The sequence below is a fragment of the Vombatus ursinus genome, unplaced genomic scaffold (genome assembly GCF_900497805.2).
Source record: "Vombatus ursinus unplaced genomic scaffold, bare-nosed wombat genome assembly UNPS02014799.1, whole genome shotgun sequence".
NCBI lineage: Eukaryota > Metazoa > Chordata > Mammalia > Diprotodontia > Vombatidae > Vombatus > Vombatus ursinus.
Genome location: NW_020954577.1, coordinates 21333579 through 21343471, shown reverse-complemented (window position 1 = coordinate 21343471; position 9893 = coordinate 21333579). Strand labels below are relative to the sequence as shown.

General features: G+C 42.3%; 1 protein-coding gene across 1 annotated transcript; it reads left to right on the top strand.

The window, feature by feature from the left end:
- The first annotated feature begins 3105 nt into the window (after positions 1-3105).
- Positions 3106-7893, top strand: NXPH1 (neurexophilin 1). The gene is made up of 2 exons (XM_027871931.1): positions 3106-3150; positions 7132-7893. Exons 1-2 carry the CDS (start codon positions 3106-3108, stop codon positions 7891-7893), a joined length of 807 nt encoding a protein of 268 aa, XP_027727732.1.
- The last annotated feature ends 2000 nt before the right edge of the window (positions 7894-9893 follow it).

The following is a 9893-nucleotide window of genomic DNA, read 5'->3' as shown; positions in this document are numbered from 1 at the left end:
ATAAATTTAGAAATGCATCCTAATCTGCCCAGTTATTCAAACATTATTTTCTCTCCTCCTGTGTGTCCCCCTAGTAGTCAAGACTGGAATGTATTGACACAAGACAGGATCCCTTGACATCTTCCTTTATGCTTTCACCTTTCCTCAGACATTAGTGGGGCATTTCACTAGCACATTCACCTCTCAGTTATACCAGTTTACCCCAACCTTCTTTTGTTATTTATTCTTTTCCCTAAGTAACCCATCAGAGTCTGTATAGAACCTCTATGGTGTGGAACAGCCCCACCCTCCATTTGTACAATAATTGCCAATCTAAAATTGTCATGCTGTCTGTCCTCCCCCATTTGAGAGTGGGTCTTGGATCCTACTCCAGGAATTTCTTTCCCAAGCTGAAATTGTTTCTTTCCCTTGAGAATTCCCAATGGAATCAGAGGCAAAATCAATTGCCTATGGTGGTGCCAAAAGCCTTTTTTCATTTGCTTTACAAATATTATCACTATAATAACATTGTTCAAGCAAGGTAAAATGAGAAAATGCATAATGCAAGAATGATGTTGAAGAAGCTTTGGTCTTTAGGTGGGAGCTAGTCTCTTAAAATGTTACTTTAATGTGTTGCTAGTTATTGGACATATATGCCCAGGGGTCATCACACAAGATATTCCTTATACATTTTAAAAAGAAATAACATAAAATATTGATTTTTTTACTGAGTTTCTTTTCTTTCATGTTAATGGTATTTTATGCATTTATTAATATGAGTCGACCTCTTGTAATGCAAAAAATGGGAGTAACCTGTACTTATATTTGAGAAGAATGGACCAAGTGAGGAGGATGGGGCATTGGGAATAATGCTTCTCAGTCACTCATCAATATTCATATGCAAATGAGTCAAAAGTGATGTGTATGTGTGCTTATAAGATGAGCAACTGGGAAGGAAGGTTATTTTCCCAGCATGAAAAAAGTTTGATTTCTTCACAACAAAAATAGTTTTTTTTTCATGGCTGTCACAATTCATGATATTTCAAGTGTGAAGAACCATGAAAAGTTGTGAAATAGTTTTCTTAGGAGTAACTACAGTAAAAGAAATTAAAAAGGTTAATGATTCCAGGCTAACATGTTTGAGAGTGATTCAATACTTCATAGGGTTTTAGAAGAATTTCCTTTTTAGGTATGGGCGGGCTGAATTAGATGCTTCTGGGGTGTCTTCCAAATCTGAAATCCTGTGACTGAGTAAGTGATTCTGGGATCATTCAACAGCACTAAGCTTGAGCCACTGCAACCCTTAGGCTAGTGATGCTTCATGCAAGGGAATGGGGGTACCCCTTAGTGAACAAGATATACGACATTTATACCCCTTTGAGGATGTTTTAATCTGATAGAGTCATGGAGTAGTGGCAATATGATTGTCCTATTTCTTGGGCAATGATGCTGGCTTTCTAGAAAATTTAGCATGATCCTCTACTCATTCCTGATGAGGTGCTTCTGTGGCCTGAAGTGCTTTGCATTTGTGCTACAGAAAAAAACAAAAACAAAAACAAAAAGAAAACCAAAAACAGCCAGCCTCTCATATCATTCTTTGTTGCCTCATTAGGGTATGAAGTTGACCCTGGGCTCTCAGAGCTCCTACTAGCAAAACCCTTGACCTCTCAAGCTAAAAAATTCCCTGGAGTCATGCAACAATGGGTAGTTTGCCTTCTGAGGAACAGCCTAGCTAAGTTTGGAAGAGCTCAGCACCCATTGTATCTTTTAAAAACTACAGTCACTCTGGAAGACAAGTTGCAATGGGGGTGAAGGGGGTGTCATGATCTGTGTCAATGACACATACTGACATTGCTGAAATGACAGATGTTTTTAAGTAGGGATGGGTATCCCAACAAGTTTTTGTCAATCAATTGCAGCTTTTAGAATAGTTAAGACCCAAACCTCCTTCCAGAATAATTAAACAATTCTGTGTTTTAGCTTTTCTTTCTGGTCTACAAAATAAGTCAAATGAGAGTCTTATGTCAGAGTTACTGGGGCAGATGTTATATAGTATTTCTCATGCTCATAGAAGATTGTCTTTTTGGTGTAGAACTACTTAGTAGGTGTAAATAAAAATCCAAACACCTTTGACACTTACTATTATACTGTAAACTCTCCATAGGCAGGAACTGTCTCATTTCACCTTTGTATTTATTAAAGACCTCCTGAGCATAAGCACAGTGCCTTCCATGTTTCCAGCATGCTGATAGTCTGAGTCCCTAACTGGCTAAATGATGATGGCCCACCTTTCTGTCCTGTTTCTGCTTGTCCCAAATGGTTTATTGCAATGTCTCTCTTCTAGGGGTGAGGTTATATACAGCATCCAGAAATGACAAATTTTGGTTTTTCAAAATGCTAAGTCATTTCCTTTGACTGCTCAAAGTGACTAATGCAAAGTGAGCCTTTACTGTCAGGGAAAGTAAGGCACCAATCTTGTGTGAGAGAGAAATCTGGCATGCAGATGGGACCCTCAAGCTATGCTTAATGGATCAAGGAAACTGGGCCAATGCCATAGAACTGGGGAACAGCTCAGACTTTGGGGTCTCAGGACACTTCTTCCACAGGCATGCTATCTCTACTCAATGGGGTAAAGTCTGGTTGGGAATGGTAGATGGAAGGCAGATGACATGGTGGATGGAAAGGTCACTGACTGGAAAGATGAGGCCTATGTGCAATAATGGACTAGCTGGAAGAGCAGAGGGCAGAGTGCACTGCAACAGGGTTTTCTTATAGACAATTACTGTTCTGCCAGACTCTTTATGAAATATATTCCCACTGAACCACCCTTCCCCCATCCCCAACTGCCATGGAGAATAAAGTGTATCTCTTCCTGATGAACCTTGGTTTACATTTCCTTCTTTATTTTCTCTCTCTATTATTCATCAAGCAATACAATTTAACACCTTCTGTGTGGATGGTGCTTAGGTAGATACAAAAAGGATACTATCTGATCTATATCATCAAGGAGCTTACAATCTTCTGTGTGAGGGGAGCTACCTAGAAAAGAACCAAGAATATATGCAATGTTTAGGACTTCATCTCTAAACAGCTCATCATTCCTAAAGGCAATGTAGGCTGGCCCAAATGCAAGTTGAACCTGTATTCCTGCTTGTGTCAACCTTGTTCCTTGTGTCTTTGCTATTCATTCAGAGTGAGATTTCTTATCCTTACTTGTCATGCTATTTACATATCTATCTGCTCTCAAGTATTCATGCTTTTGAATCAAGAAATATATCATTTCCAAAGCAACATTATAATTATCTGTAATGAGTAGTAACACATCTACAGTGAAAAAAAATAATGGTTGGAAGAAATTAATAGGCATCCTTTTTATCTTTAAAAGAGGTAAAAATATACACCTCACATAGACCAGTCAGTCAATCATTCAATAGGCATTTATCAAGTACCTACTATAAGCCAGGCATTGAGGATACAAAAACAGTCAGTCAATAAACATTTATTAAGCACCTACTATGTGCGAGGCACTGTGCAAAAGGCTGGGGATATAAAAAGAAGCAAAAGATAGTCCCTGCCCTCAAGGAGCTCACATTCTAATGTGAAGGTGGGAGGGAATCAGAAGTAGACAATTACATATAAACAAGCTATATACAGGATAAATAGGAAATAATCATGAGGACAGCATGAGAATTGAGAGAGGTTGGGAAAGATTTCCTGTAAAAGATGGGATTTTAGTTGAAACTTAAAGGAAGTTATGTAAGTCAGTAGCTGGAGTTGGGGAAGGAGAGAATTCCAGGCATGGCAGATAGCCAGAGAAAATGCCTGGAGTCAAGAGGTAGAGGGTCTTATTCATGGAACAGCCAGGAGGCCTGTGTCACTGGATCACAGAGTCCATGATGAGGGAGGAAGGTATAAGACTGGAAGGATTGGAGGGGGTTAGGTTAGGAGGGACTTTGGATGTCAAATAGACGATTTTGCATTTGACCCTTTAGGTGATAGGAAACTACTGGTGTTTATTGAGTAGGGGAGTGACAGAGTTGGACTTGTGCTTTAGAGAAATCATTTTGTTGGCTGAATGGAGGATGGAATGGAGTGAGGAGAGACGAGGCAGGTGGCCCCTCTAGCAAGTTATTGAGACAGTTAAAGTATGAGGTGTTGAGGGCCTACACCAGGGATGTGGTTGTGTCAGAGGAGAGAAAGGAGGGTATTCAAGATACATTGCAAAGTTAAAATTCGAGGGCCTTGGCAACAGATTGGATATGGGGGTATGTGAAAGATCACAAAGAGTCAAGGCTGGCATCTAGGTTTTGAGACTGAGAGACTCAAAGGATGGTTTCCCCCCTATAGTAATAGGGAAGGTAGAGGGTGGGCTTAGGGGGAAAGATTATGAGTTTAGTTTTGGATATGTTGAGTGTGAGATATCTACTGGACATCCAGTTTGAGATATCTGCAAGGCAGTTGAGGATACAAGATAGGAGGGCAACAGAGACCTCCAAGGTAGATTTCAGAATCATCAGCATAGAAATGCAATTAAATCCATGGAAGCTGGAGATCACCAAGTAAAGTAATTTAGATGAAGAAGAGAAGAGGACCCAGGAAAAAGCCCTGGAGGATACCTATGGTTATAGGGGATGATCTGGAGGAGGATTCATCAAAGGGAATAGAAGAGTGGCCTGATAGGTAGGAGAAGAACTAGGAGAGAGTGGTTTCTTGAAACCCTAGAAAGGAGAGAGCATTATTGTGATGAATACCTGTTTGCAGATCCATACTATACCTGAATATCCAGCCCAACATCAGTATAAGCTCACATGAGTTAAGTGGTTGGGTGGTCAAATGGGTTGGGTTGTCAGGCTATAAGTCATATCCATGTCAAAGGAGAGACATTGGGATCCATTCCTTAGAGCTTGTGTGCATGAAGTGGTGGACAGGTGTGATGCAAACATGAGTATCCTGGAGTCATGCCCTCAGTCTGAGTCATGGGCATTTAGAGTTCACCTAACCCTACACCTCATGTCTTGGAGCTTATTTCTCCAGATAGCGGGGAAGGCAATCATCTCTATTCCCATATTCCCCAGTAGAGGAGTTTCTGGAGGTCAGGGTCTCTCTTGAACTTTTCTTTGTCTCTTTGGTGCTTAACGCCATGCCTGACACGTAGCAATCACTTAAGCAATGTCACTTGACCAACAGACTGATTGACAAGGGTGTTATAGAGAAAGGATGACCTGAGAAATGGCTCCTGTCAGCACTACCACCACCACCCCCCATCATCATAGCACTAAGACAGCAGCACCAGAGGGATGAGGTGGGCGCAGAGTTGCCCAGCCCAACTGTTGGTGCCTTTGGAGCCTGGGGACCTCAAGCCAAACTGCTTGCTTCCCAACTTAGCCTTAGGTTAGTCATGATCACATCCAAACTCCTCCTTGTCTCCCTGTGACTTCCCAAAAGGAAGCTGATCCAGGCCATCAAAGCTTCAGTTAGGGATTTGTTAGGACAGTGTGTAATGACAGGGATGAAATCTAGATTCAATGGCCTGGGAGCAACAGGAAAGCTTAAAAGCAAAAAGGAAAACATTATAATAGAGTAAGAATGGTAAGAAGGAGTGAGTCCAAGGAGGGACCACCTTTATATAGCTACCTTATATAGCTTTCCTTTTATATAATTTCATTTAATAATATATTCTTCTCTGTCTCCTATCCAACAAGACTTTCCCTGTAAGGAAAAAAAAATAGTATGAAGAGAAAAAACAAAAAGAAAGAAAAAACAGCAATTCAACAAAACTAACCAATGTATTAACTGAGTCTGATAGTGTATGCAATTTTCCACACTCATATTCACCCACCTCTACAAAGAATATATTTTCTCATCTCTTATTCAATCAGTATAGTTATACAATGTTTCCTTCCTCCCTCCCATTTTCTTTCCTTCTTTCCTTCCTTCTTTCCTTCCTTCCTTTGTTCCTACAATAGTGTTGTTATGCATATTGCTTTCCTGATTCTCTCTTGTCATTTTGTTTCCTTCCTTCCTTCCTTCTTTCCTTCCTTCCTTTGTTCCTACAATAGTGTTGTTATGCATATTGCTTTCCTGATTCTCTCTTGTCATTTTGCATCAATTCATATTGTTCTTGTAGGTCTTCCCAAGCTTCTCTGACTGCTTCACATTTATTATTTATAACATTTCATTCCATTCACTTACTGTAATTTGTTTAACCATCCTCTGATTTATTGATACCTGCTTTATTTTCAGTTCTTTGCAATGTATGGCACAAAGGCCTTCCGTGACTGTTTTGAGGTACAAAGGACTTTTCTTTCTGTCTTTGACATCTTTGGCACACCTGCTCAGCACTGGAAAGAGGAGGGATTTCTCATTTGGCATTTACCTTCTGTTGACCTTTAGGTCATGGCCAGGTTTGTGCCCATGGCTGACTCTTGGACTAGAATAGAGGATCCTGGAGGGTGGAATATTTGTCTCAGAATCCCTTTATTCCCCACATATGGTGTCTTATATGTAGTCAGGCATATATACATATTTTTTCACTAATAAAAAAAACTAGGATCTTACTACAAAGTCACCTTGCTTAGAATGTCCATGTAGCAGGTAGTGAGAGACAAGTAAAAGCAGCCATCCTCCCTCTCTCCTATAGTTGGCTTTAATCATTTTTAATCACAATTAGAGCTAAAGGGAGTCTTGAAACTTTGTTTTTCTGAGAGTAGAAATGGGAAAGGCCTTATTGTCTGGACTCAAGCAGTTTGTGTCCTTATGTTCTCAAGTATCTGGGTTGGCTCTGGTGCTGGGTATTAACGTTACTCAACTTCTGTGTGAGCTGAGCTGTTAACTTGGCTCTTGGTGAATTCGTAACTCATGTATTCCTACTAGGTGGCAGTACATGTGTAGAAATCAGTCTCATGCTTTGGTCCTGGCATCCTGCTCCACTGTCTTCCCCCCTTGTTCTTAAAGTCATCACAATGCAATATCTATGAGAAGGGCGAAACAGTCTTGTCATCCCTTTGAATGGATGCTGACTGGATGCATGCTTATGGTATGGTTCTTCCGCTCTGTGGTAATAGAGGCCCCACCCACATGTATCTTGGCTCCAAACAATACCCTTTTCATGCAGAGATAAGAATACCATCTTTCTTCTTTTTTCCCTACTAGGTCACATGTGCCAATTTAACGAATGGCGGGAAGTCAGAGCTTGTAAAATCTGGAGGCACCAAATCTACCCTAAAGCACATCTGGACAGAAAGCAGCAAAGACTTGTCCATCAGCCGGCTTCTCTCACAGACTTTTCGTGGCAAAGACAATGGTACAGACTTGGACCTGCGCTATGACACCCCAGAACCTTATTCGGAGCAAGATCTCTGGGACTGGCTGAGGAACTCCACGGATATTCAGGAGCCTCGGCCCAGAGCCAAGCGACGGCCCATTGTCAAGACAGGAAAGTTTAAGAAAATGTTTGGCTGGGGTGATTTTCATTCCAACATCAAAACTGTGAAGCTCAATCTGTTGATAACTGGGAAAATCGTTGACCATGGTAATGGGACCTTCAGCGTGTACTTCCGGCACAATTCCACTGGGCAAGGCAACGTATCTGTGAGCTTGGTGCCCCCAACCAAGATCGTGGAATTCGACTTGGCCCAGCAGACGGTGATCGATGCCAAAGATTCCAAGTCCTTTAACTGCCGGATCGAGTATGAAAAGGTTGACAAGGCGACCAAGAACACGCTCTGTAACTATGACCCTTCCAAAACCTGTTATCAGGAGCAGACGCAGAGCCACGTGTCCTGGCTATGCTCTAAGCCCTTTAAGGTCATCTGTATTTACATTTCCTTTTATAGTACCGATTACAAACTAGTACAGAAGGTGTGTCCTGACTACAACTATCACAGTGACACGCCCTACTTCCCTTCAGGTTGAGGAGGAGCCAGTGTGGGTAAGACTGAAGCCTGAGGAATCAAAAAGGTCATATGACAGGGCTGTTACTGCAAAGGAGAAGGTCCCATCTGGGGCCTGGATTGTGTCTACGATGCTGCTGTTGTCCACGGGCTGCCAAGATCCCAGGGGGGACAATCTGGTGTCATTTCTGACCATTGGCTCCATCTCTCAGTGTAGTTGTGAATCACTGCAGGTTTTACATAAAATCACCCAAGAAGAAACATACATACACACAGACATACATGTACATGTACACGCATATTTTGGCTTGCATCTACTGGGACCCCTGTTTAGAAGTCTTTTAATTCTCTGGGTCATAAGGTTTTAGATAACCAATCAAGGCAGAAGGGAATAGCTAGGCAGAATTGGGCTCTGACAGGCACTGGCGTGGAGATATCCTTCCAAGTCTTGAATCCATGTAAATCCATCCTTCCCTCTCACGCGTGCTCCTGCTTTGGATAGCTGCACTGGTAACCAACACCGTAGGCCTAATTACTTGTGACAATGGAACACGTGTTTCTAGAGCTCAGTATTCCTTCCCAAATGAACCCACCCACCCAGCATCCTGTAGGCACATTCGAGGTGGCCGTAGGAGGCCTGTTCTGTATAAAGATAAGTAAACCTTTGGAATTTACATGTGGGCACATGTTGAGATTTCAGCTTTTGCCCCTGGTCATTGGCATTGGCAGAGTTCCTCTTAGAAACTCCCCAGTCACTAGATGTCGAGGGGACATGCCCAAGAGACAGACGACATGTAAGTTGTAAGTGGCCATCTTATCTTTGCTCCACACATTGTAACAAACTCAATATCCTAGTCTTCATTTGTATGAATGGTTTGTATTGTACATAGTTTATCCCGTGTTATTTCAGCAGCTTATTAATATTAACTTGTACTTGTCTCTCTGCTTGTTATTGGGTATAAAAGACAAAGGGAACGAGGAGGAGTCTGAGTCCATGTTAGCGATGTAGCTGTAAATCCCCGAGCAAGACAGAACTCTGTACCCAGCACTCACTCAGCTAACGGACGGTTGGAAGTGATACATATACACAGCATTACAGTCTGTCTGTAGTTAGAGTTTTATTTCTGGACGAAGATGAAATGTACATAGAAATAAAATACTTCAAGTTCAGTTTCAATATGTCCTGTGTCAGCGGTGATTTCAAAGGCTCCTATGAGAGGTTGAGATTGGACTCAGCACAGTTTTGCACCTCCCGGCCCTGCTTGTGTCTGGAGCTATGGCAATGACTGCTGGTCACCTGCATGTGACAGCTCAGGAGGGCCAGGGTGAATCCTACCTGGGCCATGGTGGGTGGGGGCTGCTGAGCTCCCTCTACGGACCGGCCCCAGAAGGCCAGGGTCTCTGTTATCCTCTGGATTGACAACCAGCCAAGTGTCTAATGCATTGAAAAATCATTCTGTGTCTGTGTTGATGGTGAGTGTGTAGGTGGGAGTTTTTTTGTTGTTTACTCTTCCATTCCAAGTTGGGATGGGAGAATAGCAGGAGACTACGGAAGCTTGGGGTTGGTCCTGCTGCAGTGACTCAGCACAACCCGAGAAAAGCGGGACAGTGGTATTGGCAGAAAACTTGGCAGATGGATTTAACTTCCCTCAGATGGGGCTGATGCCTATAAAATATGGTTTACTGCCATCAAATGTGGCATTTTTCTGTGGCACACAGCAGCTCCCAACAAATAAACAGAAATAGAAAACAGGGGAAGCTTCACTTTTGAAAGCAGCAGTTTGGGGGCAGGGAAAGAGGAGAACCCCAGACTCATACAAATGCCTCAAGTCCAGTGTACACTTGGCCAGGAATCTCCTCTACAATACCCCCCTCTACAACACCCCCAACAAGTGGCCAGCCAGCTTTAATTGATGATCTCCAGTGAGGTAGAACCTATTTCTTCATGGGGTAACCATTCTGCTTTTGGGCAACTCTAAATGTGAGCAGTCCAAGAAAAGGGGCCACTCTATCCTTAACATA

Bases quoted from the DNA above. Each gene is read 5' to 3' on its own strand.
- NXPH1 (XM_027871931.1), top strand. From the start codon at position 3,106: ATGCAAGTTGAACCTGTATTCCTGCTTGTGTCAACCTTGTTCCTT. The intron at 3,151-7,131 runs GTGTCTTTGCTA...TTTCCCTACTAG, and splicing joins TTGTGTCAACCTTGTTCCTT to GTCACATGTGCCAATTTAAC.